The 25484-nt window shown below is 53.5% G+C and overlaps 1 protein-coding gene across 1 annotated transcript in view; it reads right to left on the bottom strand.

The window, feature by feature from the left end:
• Positions 1-5643: 5643 nt before the first annotated feature.
• Trpv4 (transient receptor potential cation channel subfamily V member 4) overlaps positions 5644-25484 on the bottom strand; it is a 41681-nt gene continuing 21840 nt past the window's right edge. Inside the window, exons 4-16 of the mRNA XM_075982858.1 lie at positions 21324-21476; positions 20331-20471; positions 19411-19709; positions 16416-16595; positions 15989-16147; positions 15676-15768; positions 15174-15247; positions 13969-14134; positions 13700-13766; positions 12012-12328; positions 10055-10182; positions 6787-6908; positions 5644-6279 (exon numbers count right to left, since the gene is read on the bottom strand). Of these exons, the coding sequence (XP_075838973.1) occupies positions 6122-6279; positions 6787-6908; positions 10055-10182; positions 12012-12328; positions 13700-13766; positions 13969-14134; positions 15174-15247; positions 15676-15768; positions 15989-16147; positions 16416-16595; positions 19411-19709; positions 20331-20471; positions 21324-21476 (2057 nt within the window). The 3' untranslated portion in view covers positions 5644-6121. The remainder of the gene's footprint in view (positions 6280-6786; positions 6909-10054; positions 10183-12011; positions 12329-13699; positions 13767-13968; positions 14135-15173; positions 15248-15675; positions 15769-15988; positions 16148-16415; positions 16596-19410; positions 19710-20330; positions 20472-21323; positions 21477-25484) is intronic.

Here is a 25484-nt window from a genome sequence, read left to right as displayed (position 1 = left end):
ACACTATGCTCAGCTCACAGCAGGGGACGAAACGGTTTAACTGCTAAGAGGGGAGTGGACAAGAAGTGGGGTGTGATGGCAGACACCTGTTGCTCCTGCACTTGGGCAGTGGAGACAGGACTGAGGTCTCAAGGCCAGTCTGGGATACAGGGCGGAAACTGCTACAGGCTGACTTTTCCTGGGAGGGAGATGGCTCATCCCTCCCGCTTCTTAATCCTGCCTTCAAAGAAAAGGGACTCTAGACCAATAAGATCTAACCAATGAAAGGGCAGTCCGCTTCCCTGCCCTCAGAGATTGGCTCAGGAATGGACACATGTCCTGAGCCAGCCAGGTAAGAGGCAACCCTGGGTCTGTGGCTGGAATGGTGGCTGAAGCTGGAAACCTGGGCCAACACCTTGGGAAAGTCGTCCTGGGACAAAACCCACAAGCTGGGCTGAGGCCCAAAAGACAGGGTGGTGAGTACCTCAGCTGAGTCCCTGGATCCAGCCATGTCTGAAGCCAGGATTCATGGTCATTTTCAGTGATATGGACCTATTTATGAGCCTGGCCAGGTGGTGAAGGACTGTGACCCCTCCAGCTGGGAGGCTGAGTTACGGTGCTGTGTTCACGGCCAGCCCGAGCTGGGCAAACCAGCAGGACTCAATCACCAGGTCGTACTCAGATGTTTGTCCCACACAGCAGAAAACGTATGTCTACTACTCGTGGGGAGTGCTAAGGCTTGGCCAGTGAGATGGCTCAGCATGCAGGGATGCTTGCCACCAAGATTGATGGTCTGAATTCAGTCCCCGGCATGCATAGCAGAGAGAGAGAAATGACCACTGTCTTCTGAGCTCTGCACCTGTGCCATGGCATGTGTGCGCCTACGCACACAAAAACAAAGGTAACAATTTTAATTAAAAAGGGGCTGGAGAGATGGCTCAATGGTCCTAGGTCCTAGCCGACCTGTTGTGACCCGTACGTAAGTCGGCTCACGACAGTTCCAAGGAATCTGCGCCCTCTTCTGGCCTCTGCACGCAGTGCATGCAGCTACACGCAGGCAAAGCACCCATATACATAAAAAATTAAGAAAAATTTTAAAGAGTGCCAACTTCGTAAGATTCCCCACAAGATTTAAATGGGGTGACAAAGAAGCCTTGAGGGGGTCTGTTCCTGTTAACAAAAGGAGGATTGCGCCATTATAGATTCCATAAGAAACACTAGAGTCCCCTGTGGCGTGGGCCACTGGGGATGCAAGAGTGCATGTGGGGTGGGATGTCGTTGTAGGTCCGCACTTGCGGGGTAGTTGTGTGCCCCTGAGCAAAACACCCTACGCTTTGTTCAAAGCATGGAAGGAAGGTTGGTGTGTGGCTCGGTGGCGGAGTGTTTGCCTACCATGCTCGAGGTCCTGGGTTCCATCCCAGAACCTCAAAGAACACTAGAGGAGATGGGCTAGGCCTCAGGCCTCGGGCTGGGATCATGAATTATGAGATTCATTGTGACATCACTGCCCAACTGTGCCAGGACGGGTCCCCATAGGTTGGGTATTCCAAGTGAAATAGCAGATTCTTGGAGTACCCCAGCTTGGTGACACAGCAATGCTCACCGTGGGAGTTTTGGCTTTTTCTCAGAAATCTGTCCCAGAGATCACTGGCACAGGGAGAAAAAAAGTCAAAGTTCACAGCATGGCCCTGGCCGCAAGCGGAGCCCTTGCCCACCATTGTCAAGTCTGACATTGTAAGTGGAACCAGCTCAAGTCGGGATGATGCTCAGGCAAACTCTGACCTTCAGTCATTTACAAGCTGTGGGACCCCATGTGGTGACCAGTCAGGCAGGCACTGACCCCAGGGTCAGTGGAGAACAAGCCACAGAGAGGATCATGGCTGCCGGAGGGAGGGGCTGAAGGAGCCAGGGTGCTTCCACTGGGAGAAGGGGGATAGTTTGGGGGTGGGGGTAGCCTGAGACTGAAAACCAAAGACATTGCTTTATTTTCTCTGTAGACAGGATCTCATGTAGCCCATGGTTGCCTTGAATTCATTATATAAGCTTGAATTCTTGTTCATTTTGAGACAGTCTCACTATGCAGCTCTGGCTGGCCTGGGACTTGCTATGCAGACCAGGCTGGCCTTGAACCCACAGAGATCCATCTGCCCCTGCCTCTGAAGCTTTGTGTCCCCATACCTGGCTAAAGCGTGACCTTTTAATGCTCTCCAATGAACCACAGCCTTTCTTTCTTTTTTCATCTTACTTTTTTATATATATTTATTTATTATGCATACAATATTCTGTCTGTGTGCATGTCTGCAGGCCAGAAGAGGGCACCAGACCTCTTTACAGATGGTTGTGAGCTACCATGTGGTTGCCGGGAACTGAACTCAGGACCTTTGGAAGAGCAGGCAATGCTCTTAATCATTGAGCCATCTCTCCAGCCCTCCATCTTATTTTTTAATTTATTTTTATTGAGCTCTACATTTTTCTCTGCTCCCCTCCCTGCCTCTCCTGTCCCCTTCAACCCTCTCCCAAGGTCCCCATGCTCCCAGTTTACTCAGGAGATCTTCTCTTTTTCTACTTCCCTTGGAGATTAGATCCATGTATAACTCTTAGGGTCCTCTTAGTTGTCTAGGTTCTCTGGGATTTATGTTTAAAAACCACTTATGAGTGACTATAATTGTCTTTCTGGGTCTGGGTTACCTCACTCAAAATAATGTTTTCTAGCTCCATCCATTTGCCTGCAAAATTCAAGATGTTATTTTTTTCTGCTGTGTAGTACTCCATTGTATAAATGTACCACATTTTTCTTATCCATTCTTCGATTGAGGGGCATTTAGGTTGTTTCCAGGTTCTGGCTATGACAAACAAAGCTGTTATGAACATAGTTGAGCACATGTTCTTGTGGCATGGTTGAGCATCCTTTGGATATATACCCAAAAGTGGTATTACTGGGTCTTAAGGAAGGTTGTTTTCTAATTATCTGAGAAATTGCCACACTGATATCCAAAGGGGGGCGAACCACAGCCTTTCTTGGTGACATTGCCTAAGGCAGAGCCAGGATATGGGGGGGCGGGGAACGAACCATAGCAGATGCTTGCGAAGCCTCCTGGATTCTCTCATCCTCCTTTCTCACACAGCTCTAACCTGCTAGGGGATCACTTCCTCCCTGTTTTCCTCTACCTTTAGATAGTTCCTGCTTCTTGTCTGCTGATTGGCTGAAGCATTAGACACGACACAACTGTGGTCAATGGTCTGAGGGCAGAGGCTAGGCTAGAGGGGTCTATGGCGTGGGTTGACGAGACAGAGGCAGAGCCATCCCCTTGTGCCTTCTGGAGGTGCCTGGTTCCAGGGCACACTGTGTCCCTGTGGAAAAAGCCTGCACAGCCCAGAGGGCCTCACATGTAGCTGAAACTGAAAACCTCCATGAGTGGTAGAACCAGGCTCTTAATAGATCAGCCCTGGAATTCGGTAGCATCAGAGGGATTTCTGCCGCATGGGACGATAAATACTCGTTTTTCTGTTGACTGGCTATGTGAACCACACAATTGTGTGACCACTACAACCACAACCCTGTCTATTTGGGGAATCTTAAAGAATCACCGCATCTTCATCCCTTTTAGTGGCTAAATTGGATTCCATGACACAGCTATAGCACACTGTTTATCCACTCATCCCTCAGCCTGAGAAACTGAGGCTTGTGCAAATGTCCCCAGGACTCTGAAAATTTCTGAGGCAAGGCTAGAGCCCAGTTCTCTGCTCTGAAGGGAGAGCCCTCTGGAACATTCTCCCATGGTTCCAACCTCACTGTCCCAAATCAGGAGCTTCCAAGATAGACACTCCCCCTCCCGTGTCTCCAGCATGCATCTTCAGGGAATAGCCAGGTGCCATCTTGTTTTGTGACCACCTGAAGAGCAAGCTCAGAAGTTGGGTTTGTGACCACGGTATTTCCACCTCAGCCAGAGTTAAGCAATGCTGATCAGGAAGCCCCTCCCTGCTCAGTGCCTCGCTTGGCCCAGCTCCTTCTCCCCATACCCAGCCTAAGGGGAAGACACCTGGCCTGTCACTTGGCCCTTCCGGCCGCTATCCTGTGGTCCTGGGGAGGCTCAGTCAGGTTGGTCACCCTGTCTCCTGATCACAAGATGGGCTCGGGCCTGGCATGGCACCCAAAGTCCCTTCAGTGGTTTCTGGGACTCCTGTTGAGAATGCTAAGTAGCCGCCCTCTCTGGGTGCTGATGTGGAATATGGCAGCAAGACACCCTGGGAGGCTGGGCAACCACAGGCTCCTGGCCCCAACACAGAGGGAGAACTGGGCCATCAGGAAGGATGGTGAAGGTCTGGCTTCCTCCTCACCCTCACCCTTTCCTCTGCCATCATCTGCCTCCTCCAACAACAAGGACATGGACGCTCAGAGAGGACATGCCCCTCTCCAGCACAAGATGCCATGGTCTAGGTTAGTAGAGGGGAAAGCCAGTGTGCCCTGAGCCCGGGACTCTGTCCACTGCAGCCACCCCAGACACCCATGATTCTGTGGATGCCTCAGGGAGGGATGGGGGCACTGGCCAGAGCGGGACCTGAGCTGGGGAGGTCAGAGGTCGGAGGCGATATCACCAGCTCTGTAGAGAGCCCACAGGTGTATGGGGGCTTTTCCTTGTGTCCCACCAGCTCTGTAGAGAGTCCACAGGTGTATGAGGGCTTTTCCTTGTGTCCCACCAGCTCTGTAGAGAGTCCACAGGTGTATGGGGGCCTTTCCTTGTGTCCCACCAGCTCTGTAGAGAGTCTACATGTGTATGGGGGCCTTTCCTTGTGTCCCACCAGCTCTGTAGAGAGTCTACAGGTGTATGGGGGCCTTTCCTTGTGTCCCACCAGCACCATTCCATGCTACTCCCACACCAGCATCCCTGTCCCCACCAGTGTCTCCTCCCTGACTGGCGCTGTGACTCTCCACAGCATCACACTCCTTCCCTCATCTCTGCCGCCCACTAACTGTTCCATCCCTACCTGTCTCTCAAATACCGCCTTCACCGGGATCACACCCACCACCTCCTCCTTCACTGGGATCACACCCACCACCTCCTCCTTCACTGGGATCACACCCACCACCTCCTCCATCTCCACCCGGATCACACCCACCACCTCCTCCATCTCCACCGGGATCACACCCACCACCTGCTCCATCTCTACTGGGATCACACCCACCACCTCCTCCATCTCCACTGGGATCACACCCACCACCTCCTCCATCTCCACCGGGATCACACCCACCACCTCCTCCATCTCCACCCCATCTCCACTGGGATCACACCTACCACCTCCTACATCTCCACCGGGATCACACCCACCACCTCCTCCATCTCCACCGGGATCACACCCACCACCTCCTCCATCTCCACCCCATCTCCACTGGGATCACACCCACCACCTGCTCCTTCACCGGGATCACACCCACCACCTCCTCCATCTCCACCCCATCTCCACCGGGATCACACCCACCACCTCCTCCATCTCCACCGGGATCACACCCACCACCTCTTCCACCTCCACTGTGTTCACACCACCAGTCTTTTCCTTGCCGCCAACACTTTGTGCCTGGTTCTCACCCACAGGGTTTTAGTCCTCCCACCTTGGTGACACTGTGCCTGTCACTTTCCCACTTCCATCCTTACTGCCACCATCTCCACCATGAATAAACAAATGTTTATTGAGCGCCAACGGCCTTGATCTCTACAAAGTATGGAAGGCCCACCCTAGCCAGGGCTAGCAGGTCAGGGCTTGGCTGCAGTATCCCTGCATGAGCTTCAGCCCAGCGGGGTTTCGGCTGTGGGTGGCATCCTGCCACGCCATTTTCCTGAGGAGAGCAATAAATAAGGCACAAGAGGGCCAGGGGGCCTGAGCCCTGCAAGTAGAGGGGCTCTGAGGGGCTTAGATGACTCCATGGGAGTGAACAGGTGGCCAGGAGTCCCATCCCCCATATGGGGAGGGGCAGAGCTGAGGGCAGAAGCCTTGGTGGAGACCAGAGGGTCCTGGGGCCTCCCAGAGCGTCCATAGGCCCTCACCTCTGGGGACACAAGTGGGTGTGGGAAGACACGGGACAAATGCAGAAATGCAGGCAGACAGTAGACAGGAGCAAGGCCAAGGCTAGGCCCGGGAACAGCCCCTAGAGCGGAGCATCCTCTGTCCTCCACTTGGGGGTATAACCCTGCTGGTGGCTATCACAGTTGGGGTTCCCGAGGTTGTCCAGGGGCACCACCACCTCGTCTGGGCTAGTGTTCTTGTTCAGCTCCACCACACGGGGCACCACTGAGGACCAGCGATCTAGACAGAGAATACAGAGAGCAAAAGGGCTGATGGTCAGCTTGTGCAGGCGTTGAGCCCCACTGAGTACTGGGCACCCTGCAGGAAGGAGGATATTATCATATGCATTTTACAGAGGTGAAAATGGATTCAGAGTGGTCAAGATATCTGCCCAGGAGCACACCGCAATACATGGAGGAACAAAGATTGAAGACTGGGTCAGAATGCCTTGAGGCATGCCCTCTACACCAGTGTGTCTTGCTTTTAAGGCTTAATTTAAAAAAAAAAAAAACAAAAAAAACAAAAAACTTCCCCACTATGAGGCTGCCTAGGATCTCCTGTCACCCTGAACCCACCCCATCTGGCATCATGGAACAGAGAGGGCTTGGGTCTGGAATTGCAAAAGCACCATCCAATGCAGCAGGGGACCCCCTGGCGGCCCCTCCCACCTCCCCGTTCTCTAGACAGACCTGCTCAGGAGAATGTGGGGCAGGAACAGCCCAGGCCCCCCCCCAAAGCCACACTCACCCCTGCGGAGGCGCCCCACGGTGTGTGAGAAGCCATAGTACTGGTAGATCTCGCTCTTGCCTGGATCCTCGTTAATAATGCCCAGGTTCTGGTTCCAGTGAGACCAGTTCACCTCATCCACCCTGGCAGAGAGAAGCAGTTTGGGGGGAGCCTGCTGTAGCACGAATAACAAAAACCCAGAGACAGATACAGGGGTTCAACCTGAAGACCAGAAAAGCAAAGCAGTCAAGCCATGAGAGAGCTTTTAGCTCTGTGAAATCTTCAGGCTGAAAAGGGAACGAGTTCCTGTCTCATCCAGGCTTATATTCCTCTCTAGTGCCAGGATTAAAGGTGTGGGCCAGCACTGCCTGGCCTGTATGGCTGACTAGAGAGGCTGGCTTTGCACTCTGATCTTCAGGCAAGCTTTATTTGTTAGATCATAAACAAAATATCACTATAGCCTGCAAATACTGTTTCCTGTCACCAACCCCGTGTCACCTCCCTGATCTAGCACTTCCCAGCATGCCCCCCCAGTCCCTTTCTAGCCCATAGCCCTATCACCTGTATCCGCAGGGCTGGGCAGCTGTCACCAGTTTCCCAGACTTCTCAGCACTCACGCACCATAGCTCCCTATTTCCCCTCCCCTGCTCCTGTGGCATCCATCGATACGGTGTGCTTGTCCTGGCAATTTCTAGAAATATAAATGGAACCATAGGCCTCATGGCCTTTTACATCTGGCTTCTTCAATTTAGGAAGTGGTTCTCAACCTGTGGGTCGTGACCTCTTTGGGGGTCACAAAATCAAATATCCACATTATGATTCGTAACAGTAGCAAAATTACAGTTATGAAGTAGCAAGGAAAATAGTTTTATGGTTGGGTCAGCACGACATGAGGAACTGTACTAAAGGGTGGCAGCGTCAGGAAGGTTGAGAACCACTGATTTAGCACTGCTTTTAAGGTTCATCCATGCTGTGGCATGGATTAGAACCTCAGTCTTTTTAACGGCTAAATAATATTCCTGTGTATGGATCTACCATACTCTCTCTATTCATTCCTTACTTGCAAACATTCCTTGACACAGTTTCCTCCTTTTATTAGGGCATCGGTAAAGTCTGGTGATAGTCTCTTAGGGCATCGGTAAAGTCTGGTGATAGTCTCTTAGGACATTGGTAAAGTCTGGTGATAGTCTCTTAGGACATCGGTAAAGTCTGGTGATAGTCTCTTAGGACATTGGTAAAGTCTGGTGATAGTCTCTTAGGACATTGGTAAAGTCTGGTGATAGTCTCTTAGGACATTGGTAAAGTCTGGTGATAGTCTCTTAGGACATTGGTAAAGTCTGGTGATAGTCTCTTAGGACATTGGTAAAGTCTGGTGATAGTCTCTTAGGACATTGGTAAAGTCTGGTGATAGTCTCTTAGGACATTGGTAAAGTCTGGTGATAGTCTCTTAGGACATTGGTAAAGTCTGGTGATAGTCTCTTAGGACATTGGTAAAGTCTGGTGATAGTCTCTTAGGACATTGGTAAAGTCTGGTGATAGTCTCTTAGGACATTGGTAAAGTCTGGTGATAGTCTCTTAGGACATTGGTAAAGTCTGGTGATAGTCTCTTAGGACATTGGTAAAGTCTGGTGATAGTCTCTTAGGACATTGGTAAAGTCTGGTGATAGTCTCTTAGGACATTGGTAAAGTCTGGTGATAGTCTCTTAGGACATTGGTAAAGTCTGGTGATAGTCTCTTAGGACATTGGTAAAGTCTGGTGATAGTCTCTTAGGACATTGGTAAAGTCTGGTGATAGTCTCTTAGGACATTGGTAAAGTCTGGTGATAGTCTCTTAGGACATTGGTAAAGTCTGGTGATAGTCTCTTAGGACATTGGTAAAGTCTGGTGATAGTCTCTTAGGACATTGGTAAAGTCTGGTGATAGTCTCTTAGGACATTGGTAAAGTCTGGTGATAGTCTCTTAGGACATTGGTAAAGTCTGGTGATAGTCTCTTAGGACATTGGTAAAGTCTGGTGATAGTCTCTTAGGACATTGGTAAAGTCTGGTGATAGTCTCTTAGGACATTGGTAAAGTCTGGTGATAGTCTCTTAGGACATTGGTAAAGTCTGGTGATAGTCTCTTAGGACATTGGTAAAGTCTGGTGATAGTCTCTTAGGACATTGGTAAAGTCTGGTGATAGTCTCTTAGGACATTGGTAAAGTCTGGTGATAGTCTCTTAGGACATTGGTAAAGTCTGGTGATAGTCTCTTAGGACATTGGTAAAGTCTGGTGCTAGTCTCTTAGGACATTGGTAAAGTCTGGTGATAGTCTCTTAGGACATTGGTAAAGTCTGGTGATAGTCTCTTAGGACATTGGTAAAGTCTGGTGATAGTCTCTTAGGACATTGGTAAAGTCTGGTGATAGTCTCTTAGGACATTGGTAAAGTCTGGTGATAGTCTCTTAGGACATTGGTAAAGTCTGGTGATAGTCTCTTGGAACAAACTGGGCCAGTGTAAGTTGTGTTTTCGAAGTTATTTCTTGTTACTTTCCCCACAGCCTCTATTTGTGGAGCAATGGCTCACAATGAGACCCAGCAAGGGAGCTGCATTTGCAGTTACTATAAACTGACAAGGCGTGTGATGTGGGGTTCCTCTTCTGAAGATCTCTGGAGGGGGCGCTGTTACACCCCATCTCACAGATGAGCAAAGTGACAGGGCCTCGCTCCCGGGGGCGTGCTAGCCTCTGTGCTGGCTGGTAAGCCCTTGTCACGGAATACTTTACCTTCTAACTGAGTAAAGGCATCAGGAATATGGGTCACTCTGCAGATGAGTTGGGGGTCCCAAGCCCCCAATCTGATGTTCCCTCAGCCTCCCCATTTCAGACATAACACAACCTCAGCCACAGGCAGCAGACAGAGCATAATGCACCCGGATGAGCCCCTTCCATTTCCGCCAGCCCCCCAGGGGGGCATGGAGCCTCTGGGCATACAAACATCCCAACAGGATGCCAGCTGGAAGTTCTAGGTGCCTAAGGAGGCGGTGCCCCATTGTGCCCACCTCACAAGTTGTAGGTACCCAAGGAGGTGGTGCCCCACTGTGCCCACCTTAAAAGTTCTAGGTGCCCAAGGAGGTGGTGCCCCACTGTGCCCACCTCACAATTGAATGAACTTAGGCTGAGAGACCAAGCGCCTCCTGAAGGACTGAATTCTAGAACCTCAGAGCCTCAGGTTGCAATGGGTTGGAAACCCAGAAGCACATGGCAGGAGCCCGTCCCTCTGGAACCGATCCCTCTGGGGCCATCTCTCTCTCACCTGAAGCACCATCTCCGGTCTGGAGTGCCGTCTGAGCTCTTGCCCACAGTCACCATCTCTCCGGAGCGGAATGCCTTCCTCAGGAACACGGGGAAGGAACGCTCAATATCCAGGATCGTGGTGGCCCACTGCCGGAGGAAGGACACGGGTGTGTGGGTAAACTGCCCCAGCAGGCGCCTGGTTCACAGCAACCATGAGCCAAATAAACTCCTTTTTTCTTTAGGGCAGGCCTCATGTAGCCCAAGCTAGCCTCAAACTTCCTGTGTAGCTAAGGCTGGCCTTCACCTCCCAAATTCTGGGAGGCATGCACCACCGTGCATGATTTTAAACAACAGTTCTTTGTTGTTGTTGTTTTGGAGACAGGGTTTCTCTGTGTAGCCCTGGCTGTCCCGGAACTTGCTCTGTAGACCAGGCTGGCCTCTGACTCAGAGATCCGCCTGCCTCTGCCTGCAGGATTACAGGCATTGCAACCATCGCCCAGCTGAAACAATAGTTCTTCTGAATGGCTGAGCTAGGTTGGCAGAGCGCCAGCCTCAGGCGCCTCCTACCTTGAACACCTCCATAAACCCATTTTCCCAGAGGACCCTGTGGGAGAACAGAGCAAAGAGACCCAGGGCATTGTGGCCAGGACCATGTCCATGTCACAGCAGCAGGGGCCTCTCCTGTAGGTGCGGTACCTCCTGCTCACCCTAGACTGCCAGGCAGGGAGGAGGGCTGCCATGGCCTGGGCCCCAGACCTTCACAGAAGGGACAGGAGCTAGGGCTTAAAGGGGGTGGGGGAGTTGCTTCACTTTACATGAAAATAAAGTGGTCTAGGGAGACCTGGGCTCAGAGAAGTGGCCACATGGGAAAGCTAGGAGCAGAGCCATATGGAGTCTCTCAACACTTAGACCCGAAGGGTGACCAGGTTGGGGGTGACCTTAATAGTCACTGTGGATTTCCAGGTTTGTGGATGTGCATGGATCCGGAGTCCCTGATTTCCAGAATCCCAAAGAACCCCGGCAGGGAACAGCTCTCCTGCCACAGGCTTTTCCATCCCTGAGCAATGGGCCAGCATTTTCATGTGAGCAGAGAAAAGCCCCCAGGAGAATGCTGAGTCCTCCACAAGGGGGCGCCATGACCACTTTGTTCATGCGGATGGGGTGCGGCCACAAGTGTGCCAAGGCATGAACGCATGTCAGGTCAAAGGACCTACGGTGCTGCATTGGCTCCCATCTTGTTTGAGACAGGGTCTCGTGTCTGCTGTCTGCATCCCAGGCTAGCTTGCCTGCCTCCAGGGATTTTCCCATCCCAGCCTCCCATCTTGCCATGAAAGCACAGGATTATAGTGCTCCCATACCCAGCTTTACAAAATGGGTTGGGGATCTGAACTTAGGTCCTTTAATTTCTTTTATGGCAAACGCTTTACCCTGAGCTATCTTTTGAATCAAGGCTCAGCAGAGACTCAGCACAAACCCGTTAAAATGCCCCTGCTGTCTGCTGTGGCTTCGGTGTATCCCTCAGGAGTTCCTATGTTGAAGGGGTTTGATTCGGTGCAGTCAACAATTAGGATCAGATGCGGCCTAAGCAGAGCCCCCATGAGGCAGTACTGGAAGACAGACTCAAGCTGTGAGACCAGCTCTGTCTCGTGGGCCAAGCCGCCCACCACAGCAGGATGGCACTCTTGGCAGATACAGCACCATTCTTGAACTTCTCGGCCTCCAAAACCATGAGCCAAATGAACCTCTATAAGTGGTTCTGCTTCGGGGATTTATGTCACAGTGACTAGCAGGCCCTGTGCTGGCAGACATCGTGACTTCATGCTGAATGAAGCCAGCTGGGTGCCCTGAGCTGGACCCACAGTTGCAATGGAGAGAATTAAACTGAGGGGAAAAAATGAAGCAATTCTAAGACATGGGCAGCGGCCCTACCTGCCTGTGCATGCATGGGAGGTGAGGAACGTCCATGCATGTCTCACCTGCAGTTTCCAGATGTGCTTGCTCTCCTTGGACACCTGGCCCACCGTCTCGCCCATGAGGGCGATCAGCATGTTTAGCAGAAGCACGAAGGTGAGGATGATGTACGTGACCAGCAGGAGGATGAAGACCACGGGGTACTTGGCACTGCTCAGCATCTCCAGGTCGCCCATGCCAATGGTGAGTTTGAAGAGGTCCAGCAGGAAAGCACTGAAGGTCTCGCTGTCGCGGCACGCGGGGTATGTGGGCACCGTGCAGTTGCTCTGGTCCTCGTCACACACCTTCATGTTGGTGCACGGATTCAGGAGGGTGACCAGGGCTGTGGGAGGGACACGCACGGCTGAGAGGGGATTCCCACCGGAGAGATGGGAGGGGCGAGCACTAGTGTCAGGTCAGCCAGGAGGAAGCCAAGTCAGCAAGCACATGTGGAGCCTCGGGGGCACCTCTGCTCACCCCCAAACTCTCTGAGGAGTTGGGGGATTTCAGAATGGAGGCTGGAGCTACCCATCCTTCATCATCTCTCGGGGCACATGTGGTGACTTCTGGAGACAGGATCATCCGTAGTTACAAGAGATGGGAGGGTGGCTATGCTGACATTGAGTGGGTGGAGTCAGGGGTGCAGCTACATCCTACGGTGCCTAGGGCAAGGGTGGCCCTACCCCATCTGTCCCTAGAAGCCCTGTGCAGTCTATCACTTGCATATTTGGAAGCACTCCTAGGGACAGACTCCACACAGGCCCCTCTTCCCTCCTCCCCCACTCCATCCAGAGGTGAAGCCCAAGGCTGATCACAACTGTCTTACTGTCCCAGAGGCTCTACTCTGTGCGGGTCCTTATGCCTGCACATATCCCAAGTTGTTCTTGGTGCCATCTTTACCTGCTAAGACCAGATGGAGCTCTGGAGGTTTAGCAGCAACCAGCTATGCTACCCTTAAGCCAGCCAGGGCAGGGAAGCTGCGGCCCTGCATTCACCAGGCTGTAGGAAGCCACACTGCCTTCATCTCAAGCATAGGGCCAACACTCTGCAACTCACAGACCAAAGCAATCAAACTGTATAGCTGGATGCTCAAACAGTGTGTGTGAAGGGTTCTGGGACCTGATCTAAGCACAACAGAAAAAAAACCACTCTGTGATCCATTAGCAATGTCTGCGTTGGGCACAAACACGAGTAGCATGAGAATGTGTGCTGTTTGTTCCATATATGGCCTATGACCTAGCCTACCCTAACCTGACCTCTCAGTTTCAGTTCTAGTTTGCTCACAGAGATAGCCACTTCTGCAGTTTTCATTACACTCATTTATTTGGCTGTGCCTATGTGGGGGTCAGGGCATCCACACGCCATGGCACACATGGGGGTGAGAGAACGACGGCTGAAAGTCAAGTGCTCCCTTCCACTCTGTGGGTCCACGGATCAAACTCAGGTCATCAGGCGTGACAGCCCCTTTGCTCACTGAGGCATCTCGCTGGCCCTGCATTTTGTAGTTTTTGAACACATGCAGCTTATGTGGCTTCTCTGGCCTGAGACTGCTCATCTGTACTGGGATGATGAAGGCTTTTGCTGATAGGGGAGAATGCAGCTTGGCTGACCTTGGCCACACATGGGGATCTCAAGCAGGGACACCTCTTGTCCTCGTCTATGATGGTTTCCCTTTTAGGCCTACTCACCCCCACCCCCGCACCCTCACACTCACCTGAAGCATAGCCGATCATGAAGAGCAGGTAGACCAGCAGGAACCGGAAGAGATCTTTGAAGAGGATCTAATGGGAGGGGTGGGATGATGTAGAGGAAAGGGCACACACAGGGTTCTCAACTCTCCACGCCCCTGTCCCACCTCTTTCTCCAAACCCCACTCTGTCCTGGCCTCGGCTAGAGCAGGCCCACTGTCCCCCAGTGCCCCGTCCTCAGGTCTATGGGCCATAGAACAGGCACACTGTGACTGCAGAGGGTCCCTGCCCAAACCTTCTGGATCATGATGCTGTAGGTGCCCGTCAGCTTCAGCCCTCGGGTGAAGTAGAGGGCATTCATCCAGCCCAGAGTCAGAGCAAAGACCATCACAGCCAGGTAGGCCTCGATCCCAGCCAGGTAGAGGGCTGCAGAGACGACCACCAACACGGAGTAGATGAAGCTATAGGGCAGTGGAGGTGGGGAGAGGCAGAAATGGGGAAGGGACAATGAGACTGAGGAGGGGGCTCATTCTCAAGCCCTTTGGGGCACCGAGAAGTCCCAATGGCTTCAAGACCCCAACAGAGTACAGGGGTACCTGACATCTTGGCATTCAGTCAACCATACAGCTTGATTTTTCTTCCCTGAGACAGGGTCTTTCTATTATGTAGCCCTGGCTGTCCTGGAACTCACTCTGTAGACCAGGCTGGCCTAGAGCTCTCTGAGATCTGCCTGCTGCTGCCTCCTGAGTGCTGGAATTAAAGGCGTGAAACACCACCATCTGGCTTGAGACACTGGTTCTGAGGTCCTACAGGACCCCAAAGTCATGCCTTTGGAATTGTCAAGAAAGATTCAGAGGGCTGAAGCAATGGCTCAGGGGCTAAGAGCACATACTGTTCTTATAGAGGACCTGTGTTTCATTCCCAGCACTTAGATCAGGTAGCTCACACTGCCTTTAACTCCAGCTCCAGGTGATCTGGTGCCCCTCTGACTCCTGTGTGTGTGTGTGTGTGTGTGTGTGTGTGCGCGCGCGCATATGTACACACACATGCACACATGTGTCCATGTGTGCACACATGAAATAATTAAAAGAAAATGATTTTAAAAAGAAGAAAGATTGATTGATTGATCCCAAGTTCTGTGGAGATTTCATGGCTAAATGTTATTGTTTTCTAATTCTAAAGGAAATGGAAAAGATGTAGCACACATACAGTGATCTCCATACGCTCTGACCTGGGCAGACATCACTAATCAATTGCAACACTTCTCCCTACTAAAAAGAGACAGTATTACAATTCTTAATACCAGCAGACACTAGCATTCAATTACTGGAATAAGAGGTCAAAATGCTTTCTCTCCATGGTATAGTAAAGCCCTGGTCTTGCCCAGCCTTTTGAATACGGCCATCTTGCTGGACAAATCACTCCTAATAGTGTCACCTCTCCCCACTATGTGGATGACCATCCTCACCCAGAAGCTTCTGCCCTGGCAGCTCTACTCACTAGAGCAACTGGAAGGAGCCATCAACGAAGAGAGAATTCACTCCAGGGCATTTCTTCATGAACAAGTCTTTGATCTGGAAGGGAAGAAACAGCCAGTGACAGGAGTAGAGCCAGAGGAATGAGGGGAGGAGGAGGAAGAGATAGCAGAGAAGGAGGCAGAGTGAAGGAAAGAGACCATGGGCTCAGCTGCTGAAGCAGGGAAGAGAGAAAAGAGAACCTAGGTTGGAGAAGGAGGAGAGAGGAGGGAGAGGAGGAGGGAGAGAGGAGGGAGAGGAGGAGGCAGAAAGGGGGAAGAAGAGGAGGAAGAGGAGGGGGAAAGGAGGAAGGAAAGGAGGAGAGAGAAGAGGAGGAAGAGGAGAGGGAAGAGGAGGAGGGAAAGGAAGAGGGAGAATAGGAGGGAGAGGAGGAGAGGGAGGAGGGAGGAGAGGGATGAGGAGGAGGGAGGAGAGGACAGAGGGAAAGGAGGACTGGGCAGGCAGATGGCCCTGGGCCAAGCACTCACACTGGTGAAGAAGAACAGGACTCCCGTGAAGAGTGTGATGATCTCACCAGCCAGCCTCAGGTAATCCACCGTAGTACGGTAAGGGTAGGGTGGCTGGGGGCGGGTGCAGAAGGTCCTCATCTGCTCTCAACATCTGGCCCCATCCAGATGCTCCCCCACCCCAAACATCTGGGTCCTCAGCATCTTCCTCTCCTGTCTCAGAGCCACCTCAGTGCCTGGACATCTTCCTCCCCACCCCAAGCCTTCTTCAGTCCCCTCCACAGAGGCTTGTCCCGGGCGGCTCCTGCCCGTCGGCCCCCGAGCCAGCACTCACCGTGCCTTCCAGTGGCTGGTAGTAGGCCGTGAGGGTGAAGATGACCATGGCGCTCAGGTAGGAGACCACGTTGATGTAGAAGGACACGGCCCCGAACTTGCGCCACTTGTCCCTCAGCAGTTCGTTGATGGGCTCGACAGCCAGCATCTCGTGGCGGTTCTGTGAAAGGTGGAGGCGGCACAGCTGCCTTTCTAGGCTGGGGATTCAGGCAGGCTCACCACAGCACGGCTTTCCTCCATCCTCACCTTCACCCCTAATCCATTCTCCAGCTACAGGAAATCCGGTGGCCTCAGCACTCAGGTTCTGCACAGTCTGCCTCAACTTACCCTTCCTTCATATTCTATAGCACCACAGAACCAGACATTCCTTAAAGAACGTCTATCCCGCAGCCCCTGATCCTGGGCTCCCTCCTAGCCCCGGCACCCACCTCAATCTTGCTGTTGTAGACCAGGATCTCCAGCACGGACACTTCCTCCCCGCACGTATCCAGGGAGGACAGGTCGTAGAGAGAAGAATAAACAGGCCCGTAGGCCCAGTCCTTGAACTTGCGGGACAGGTGACGCGTGTCCTCATCTGTCACCTCCCGCCGGATAATGTGCTGAAAAACCTACAGAGGGAACATTTGCTCTCAGACAGACCGATGACTGGTAGAGACACGTATGATAGATTGACTGACATGTATGATAGGTGATAAATAGATGATTGATACACAGAGACATAGATAGACAGATTCATGATAGATAGATAATAGACAGGTAGATAAATAGCTGATAGATTGATAATAGATAGATGGTAGACAGACATTTGATGGGGACATAGATGATAGCTAAACATATAGAAGACAGATGGTTGGTATATACAGACATAGATGTTAAACACGATAGACTGATTAATAGATTGACAGGTGGTAGATGATTGATAGATTGGCAGGTGATAGATGATTGATAGAGACATAGATGACTGTGGTGGTTTGAAAAGAAATGGCTCCCAAAGGCAGTGTCACTACTAGGAGGTATGGCTTTGTGAGAGTTAAGTATGGCCTTGTTGAAGGAAGTGTCACTGTGGGGGCGGGCTTTAAAGACTCATACATGCTCAAGCCATGCCCAATGATACAGATCACTTCCTGTTGCCTGCAAGTCAAGATGTAGGACACTCGGTTACTTCTCCAGCACCTTGTCTGCCTGCACACCACCATGTCACACTGTGAGGACAAGGAACAAAACCTCTGAAAATGTAAGCCACCTAACTAAATGCCTTCCTTTTCAAAAGTTGCTGTGGTCATGGTGTCTCTTCACAGCAATACAAACCCTAACTGAGAGAATGGTAGAGAGATGACTGATAAATCATGATGGATAGACATACAGAAAGATAAATGGCTGATAAACTGAGACATAGGTAATAGATGATAGACAAATGATAGATAGATAATAGACAGATGATCAATAGAGACATAGATAATAGATGATTGATGACAGATAAGTGGGTAGGTAAGTAGATAGATAGATAGGTAGATGGACAGACAGACTTTCAATGCGGGGGTAGAACCCCGCACCTTGCATGTGCTAGACAAGACTTCTACCACTGAGACGCAGCCTCCCTAAGTTACTCAAGTTGTCCTTGAACTTGTTCTGTATGAGGCTGGTCTTGAACTTCCAATTCTTCTGCCACACCCTCCCAAGTCACAGGAGTTTCAGGCTGCCCCGTGGTTAGTCCTATCCGGCTTCCTGAGCACTTGCCACCCCCTCAGTTCTTCACTAAAAGCTGCATGTGCCTCTTTGAACTGTCATAGCAACACCAGAAAAGGAAACTGAAGCACACAGAGGGCAGGGTGGAGTGGGGCCTGAGCCCCCCCCCCTCGGGAAGCACTGAAAACCACAGCTTGGTTCCTAACTGCAAGCAATGGTGCCTCCCAAGGGACAGTCCGGCAGTGTCTATAGACAATCTGACTGTCACAGTGCATGGCAGGGGTGCTAGTGGCGTCAGCAGATCAACGCCAGGACGACCCACAACACAGAGGGTACAGACCAGCCTCACACACAGCACCCACAGTGCCGAGGCTAGGAATCTCTCCAGCCTCACACACAGCACCCACAGTGCCGCAGCTAAGAATCTCTCCAACCTCACACACAGCACCCACAGTGCCGAGGCTAGGAATCTCTCCAACCTCACACACAGCACCCACAGTGCCGAGGCTAGGAATCTCTCCAACCTCACACACAGCACCCACAGTGCCGAGGCTAAGAATCTCTCCAACCTCACACACAGCACCCACAGTGCCGCAGCTAAGAATCTCTCCAACCTCACACACAGCACCCACAGTGCCGAGGCTAGGAATCTCTCCAACCTCACACACAGCACCCACAGTGCCGAGGCTAGGAATCTCTCCAACCTCACACACAGCACCCACAGTGCCGCAGCTAAGAATCTCTCCAACCTCACACACAGCACCCACAGTGCTGCAGCTAAGAATCTCTCCAACCTCACACACAGCACCCACAGTGCCGAGGCTAGGAATCTCTCCAACCTCACACACAGCACCCACAGTACCGAGGCTAGGAATCTCTCCAACCTCACACACAGCACCCACAGTGCTGCAGCTAAGAATCTCTCCAACCTCACACACAGCACCCACAGTGCCGCGGCTAAGAATCTCTCCAACCTCACACACAGCACCCACAGTGCCGAGGCTAGGAATCTCTCCAACCTCACACACAGCACCCACAGTGCCGAGGCTAACACACACAGCATCCACAGTGCTGGCGCTGTGAGAGGAGAGGGCCCAGCTGAAGGAGGCAGCATGCTGGAGGCTGGGACTCAGTTTACATCAGTGACTTATCTTGCCTGGCAGGGCTGGGGCAAGGAGCAACCAGTGGGGATGACTTAGTGGGTCTAGATAAAGCTGAGGAGCCTGAGTGGGTGTTAGGGAGCCATATCAACTTCTGGAGACGCCATGCCTACTTCCTGGAGTGGGCCTGCAGAGACGGATATGTGATGGAAGAAGGTCATTGGTTAAGTAATAAAGAAACTGCTTGGCCTCAAAGGTTAAAACATAGGTGGGAGGAGTAAACAGAACAGAATGCTGGGAGGAAGAGGAAGGGAGCTCAGAGGCCATGCTCCCCTCTCCCGGGCAGACGCCATGAAGCAAGCTGCCAGGTCAGACATGCTGAATCTTTCCCGGTAAGACTGATACTACACAGATTATTAGAGATGGGTTGATCGGGATATGAGAATTAGCCTGTAAGGGCTAGAGTTAATGGGCCAAGCAGTGTTTAAAAAAAATACAATTTGTGTGTTGTTATTTCTGGTGTAAAGCTAGCCGTGTGGGAGCCGGGCTGGATGAAAAGCAGGCCCGCAGCTCCATTCAACAGATATGGGGGTCATAAATGCCAGTAGTAGCCCCAGGGGGAGCTGGGCCCACTCACTCCGATCTTGCCCGTCTTGGCAGCCATCATGAGAGGAGAAAGGCCGTCATTGTTGAGCACAGTCTCCAGGTTGCTGTCAGGGAAGAGGCGGGAACACTTGAGAAGCAGGAGGTCATACATCTTGGTGACAAACTTGGTGTTCTCGCGGGTGTTGTCGGCGATGGCCACCAATGCGTGCAGCACCGTGTTGCCTCGCGAGTCTTGCCGCCTCATGTCTGCTTTCTTGTGCGGGTTCTCCGTTAAGTAGTTGACAATGTGTGGCTGGTTGGTGCAGGCTGCCAGGGACAAGGGCAGCTCTCCTGGGGCCAAGGAAACTGGGGGTCAATACAGGGGACCACGCTAGGGATGGGGACAGATGCCACCACCTGCTCCACACAACTGTGTGGGCCTGGGGCTTCTCATGGTGGCTGCAGGAGAGGCAGGGGTTGGCTATCTGGGGACATGGCCCGTGCAATCTGGAAGCTATGTGGGTCTGGACTCCTGGTGGCAGGATTTTTGTGGAATTTTGTCTCTGAGTCCCTTGTCATGTGTGGCGTTAGCAGGGTGATGTTCAGAGTATTTCATTGGTTTAATTGTGGCAACAAGGTGGCAGTCTGGACTGTGACACCCCACTCGTCCTATGGTGTTAGTACTTGCATATTAGGGTGCTGGTACTGACAGTCTGCCACAGTCCTACAGCTATGGACGGGAAAACTGAGTTTCGTGTAGTTAGTCATGTGCCCAGGGGGAAGCAAGGTGAGGATTTGAACCCAGGTCCTGTCTGAACACTCTGCAGAGTTCCCACTCTGAGACATGGCCTGGGGGATGTATACCACAGGGTGGGCCAGGACCTGTGGTAGCTCAGCTGAGTGTGTGGAGAGTCACCAGGGCTGCAGACACCAACCTGTCCCCAGTCTCCCACCTTAGTCTCCACTGCTCACCAAAGTAGAAGTAGCCACCCTCATCCTTGGGCTGGAAGAAGCGCCCTCGGGCCTGGGCATGCACGTCGGCTCCCTGGGCCACCAGCAGCTCCACGTAGTGTTTGCAACGCCGTTCAATAGCGATATGCAGGGAGGTCTGACCTGGGGAGAAAGGAAGCCAGGCTCTGGCATGGCAGGGGTCCAGCCACGCCTGCTGAGGGCTACAGAGTGGACTACCAGGTGTGGAAACTGGGCTAGGGACCTCAAGGCCAAGCCTTGGCCAGCAATCACGGAAAGGCTGTCGTGGGATTTGGGGTGCATGACGGTCAGTGCTTGCTGTATGCTAAAGCAGACTTTTAGGATCACAGGAAAAATGATTTCTGGGCGCCAAGGGCAAAAACTCAGAGACACAGACTCTAATCCTGGAGGGCGCGATGCCCTCTGAGCCTCAGAATTTTGACTGCTCGCTGTAAGATGCACGATCTTTGTGGGTTCTATCAGAGTCCAGTAGGAATGTGAGCTTCTCGAGGGCCACTGATGGGGTACACCACCTGGGAAAGATGCCCATGGCATAGAGGGGGGAAAAAGGAATGCCCACCCAGCCACTGGGTTAGCCAAATAAACCCTGGAGGTCAGAGCAAGGTTAGCCGGCCCGCTTACCCCGGCACCCATGAACTTCACAGACTTTGCTGATATTTAGCAATCTTAGTAAATGTCAGCTTTTGTTCCTAGGCTCTCCGAATCGGGGAGCAGGGAACTATGCACATGACACCTTTGCCTCCTGGAACCTCTGGCTCAACATGGTGTGCTGTGGAGCCTCCAGTGGCCTAGGTGTCCAACCCCACAGCCTCTAGGGTTCAGTTTCCTAGGTCATGGGCATCAGATAGCAACGGGGTACTGCATCCCGGAGACTCAGACTCTCTCAATCCCTCAATTTGAAATTCAGAATAGCGAAGGGCAAGGGGCTGGCTGCTGCCCCTCACTCATCATTACCTTGTCCGTTCAGTGACCCACCTCGGTAGTAGATGTCCCTGAAGGGCGAGTTGATGAACTCGCGCATGTTGCCGGTCCGCTCTGCGATGTCCAGCAACACTGGGATGGTGTCATTGCGGCCATTGCTCAGGTTCAGCAGCGCCTTGGGCAGGCAGGTCTTCCCCGTGGATGGCTCTGGGGGTAGAGGGGTAGGAAATGGCTCAGAGCCCGGCTGTGAATCTAGGGCAGGGGCAGGATCCTGGGCCTAGCTATCCCATGTCTCTGAGATGCCTTCTGCCTGCTTGATGAGGACACAGTGCCCATCTCTCATGGCACTCAGGGTGCCCATGAACTTACAGAAATAGACACACACTGACATAGAGGAGGCCACAGCCTATAGACTGGTGTGTACTTAATATTATTTGGGGAGATTTCTCTTTGACGCAGGGTCTCATTATGAAGCCCAGGCTGGTCTTGAACACTCCATCTTGCCTCAGCTTCCAGAGTGCTGGATTACAGGTGTGTGCCACTATACCCTGCACTTGAGGGAAGTTTTTAATTTTTTTATATTATGCATATGGGTGTGCATGTATGTCTGTGCACCATGTACATGCAGTGCCCATGGATGGTCGAAGCGGGCATCAGAGTTCCTAAAACTGAAGTTACAGATGGTTGTGAGGCACCATGTGAGTGCTGGGAACTGAACCCAGGTCCTCGGCAAGAGCAGCAAATGCTCTAACCACTGAGCCATCTCTCCAGTTCACAGAAGGAATGTTGGAAAGGGTATTGAAAACAGAGAGCTAAAGACCAACCAGGTGCAGGCAGTGGTGGCGCACGCCTTTAATCCCAGCACTTGGGAGGCAGAGGCAGGCGGATCTCTGTGAGTTCGAGACCAGCCTGGTCTACAAGAGCTAGTTCCAGGACAGGCTCCAAAACCACAGAGAAACCCTGTTTCGGAAAAAAAAATAGACCAACCAGGTGGGGATACAGAGACACTCCGCGCATGTAGGAGTGTGTGTGTGTGTTAAAAAAGGTCAGCCATCATCTTTGTGTTGGTTTTTGTTACTGTTTTGAGGCAGGGCCTCACTATATAGCTCAGGCTATCCTGGAACTCACTACATAGAACAGGCTGGCTTTGAACTGAGAGATCTGCCTGCCTCAGCCTCCTGAGGGCTGGGATTAAAGGCGTGAGTCACCATGCCCAGCTCCAACCATCCAGCTTCACCACGGGACCCAGCAGAGCCTATCTCCATCCCTCTATTTCCCTCCCCCTTCATTTCTAAGTATACATGTACTCACACCTGCACCCTGGGCAGAGGTCGGCACTGGGTGCTCACACCTGCACGGTGACCAGAGGTCGGCACTGGGTGCTCACACCTACATGGTGACCAGAGGCCGGCACTGGGTGCTCACACCTACACGGTGCCCAGAGGTCGGCACTGGGTGCTCACACCTGCACGGTGACCAGAGGTCGGCACTGGGTGCTCACACCTGCACTGTGACCAGAGGTCGGCACTGGGTACTCACACCTACACGGTGCCCAGAGGTCGGCACTGGGTGCTCACACCTGCACTGTGCCCAGAGGCCGGCACTGGGTGCTCACACCTGCACGGTGCCCAGAGGCCGGCACTGGGTGCTCACACCTGCACGGTGACCAGAGGTCGGCACTGGGTGCTCACACCTGCACGGTGACCAGAGGTCGGCACTGGGTGCTCACATCTGCACGGTGACCAGAGGTCGGCACTGGGTGCTCACACCTGCACGGTGACCAGAGGTCGGCACTGGGTGCTCACACCTGCACTGTGGGCAGAGGTCGGCACTGGGTGCTCACATCTGCACGGTGACCAGAGGTCGGCACTGGGTGCTCACACCTGCACGGTGACCAGAGGTCGGCACTGGGTGCTCACACCTGCACTGTGGGCAGAGGTCGGCACTGGGTGCTCACATCTGCACGGTGACCAGAGGTCGGCACTGGGTGCTCACAACTGCACGGTGACCAGAGGTCGGCACTGGGTGCTCACACCTGCACGGTGACCAGAGGTCGGCACTGGGTGCTCACACCTGCACGGTGACCAGAGGTCGGCACTGGGTGCTCACACCTGCACGGTGACCAGAGGTCGGCACTGGGTGCTCACATCTGCACGGTGACCAGAGGTCGGCACTGGGTGCTCACACCTGCACTGTGCCCAGAGGCCGGCACTGGGTGCTCACACCTACACGGTGCCCAGAGGTCGGCACTGGGTGCTCAAACCTGCACGGTGACCAGAGGTCGGCACTGGGTGCTCACACCTGCACTGTGACCAGAGGTCGGCACTGGGTGCTCACACCTGCACTGTGACCAGAGGTCGGCACTGGGTGCTCCCACCTGCACTGTGCCCAGAGGCCGGCACTGGGTGCTCACACCTGCATGGAGCCCAGAGGTCGGCACTGGGTGCTCACACCTGCATGGTGACCAGAGGTCGGCACTGGGTGCTCACACCTACACGGTGCCTAGAGGTCGGCACTGGATGCTCACAAATGCACTGTGACCAGAGGTCGGCACTAGGTGCTCACACCTGCACTGTGCCCAGAGGTCGGCACTGGGTGCTCCCACCTGCACTGTGACCAGAGGTCGGCACTGGGTACTCACACCTACATGGTGACCAGAGGTCGGCACTGGGTGCCCACACCTACATGGTGCCCAGAGGTCGGCACTGGGTGCTCACACCTGCATGGTGCCCAGAGGTCGGCACTGGGTGCTCACACCTGCACAGTGACCAGAGGTCGACACTGGGTGCTCACACCTACCAGAGGTCGGCACTGGGTGCTCACATCTGCACGGTGACCAGAGGTCGGCACTGGGTGCTCACACCTACACGGTGACCAGAGGTCGGCACTGGGTGCCCACACCTACATGGTGACCAGAGGCCGGCACTGGGTGCTCACACCTACATGGTGCCCAGAGGTCGGCACTGGGTGCTCACACCTGCACGGTGCCCAGAGGTCGGCACTGGGTGCTCACACCTACATGGTGCCCAGAGGTCGGCACTGGGTGCTCACACCTGCATGGTGCCCAGAGGTCGGCACTGGGTGCTCACACCTGCACAGTGACCAGAGGTCGACACTGGGTGCTCACACCTGCACAGTGACCAGAGGTCGACACTGGGTGCTCACACCTGCATGGTGCCCAGAGGTCGGCACTGGGTGCTCACACCTACATGGTGACCAGAGGCCGGCACTGGGTGCTCACACCTACATGGTGACCAGAGGCCGGCACTGGGTGCTCACACCTACATGGTGACCAGAGGTCGGCACTAGGTGCTCACACCTACATGGTGCCCAGAGGCCGGCACTGGGTGCTCACACCTGCACTGTGGCCAGAGGCCGGCACTGGGTGCTCCCACCTGCATGGTGCCCAGAGGCCGGCACTGGGTGCTCACACCTGCATGGAGCCCAGAGGTCGGCACTGGGTGCTCACACCTACATGGTGCCCAGAGGCCGGCACTGGGTGCTCACACCTGCACTGTGGCCAGAGGCCGGCACTGGGTGCTCCCACCTGCACTGTGGCCAGAGGTCGGCACTGGGTGCTCACACCTGCACGGTGACCAGAGGTCGGCACTGGGTGCTCACACCTGCATGGTGCCCAGAGGTCGGCACTGGGTGCTCACACCTGCACAGTGACCAGAGGTCGACACTGGGTGCTCACACCTGCATGGTGCCCAGAGGTCGGCACTGGGTGCTCATACCTACATGGTGCCCAGAGGTCGGCACTGGGTGCTCACACCTGCACAGTGACCAGAGGTCGACACTGGGTGCTCACACCTGCATGGTGACCAGAGGTCGGCACTGGGTGCTCATACCTACATGGTGCCCAGAGGTCAGCACTGGGTGCTCACACCTACATGGTGACCAGAGGTCGGCACTGGGTGCTCACACCTACATGGTGCCCAGAGGCCGGCACTAGGTGCTCACACCTGCACTGTGGCCAGAGGCCGGCACTGGGTGCTCACACCTGCACGGTGCCCAGAGGTCGGCACTGGGTGCTCACACCTGCACTGTGGCCATAGGTCGGCACTGGGTGCTCACACCTGCACCCTGGGCAGAGGTCGGCACTGGGTGCTCACACCTGCACGGTGCCCAGAGGTCGGCACTGGGTGCTCACACCTGCACTGTGGCCAGAGGTCGGCACTGGGTGCTCACACCTGCATGGTGCCCAGAGGTCGG

The sequence above is a fragment of the Microtus pennsylvanicus genome, chromosome 1 (genome assembly GCF_037038515.1).
Source record: "Microtus pennsylvanicus isolate mMicPen1 chromosome 1, mMicPen1.hap1, whole genome shotgun sequence".
NCBI classification, from domain to species: domain Eukaryota; kingdom Metazoa; phylum Chordata; class Mammalia; order Rodentia; family Cricetidae; genus Microtus; species Microtus pennsylvanicus.
This window is presented reverse-complemented; position numbering and strand designations above follow the sequence as displayed.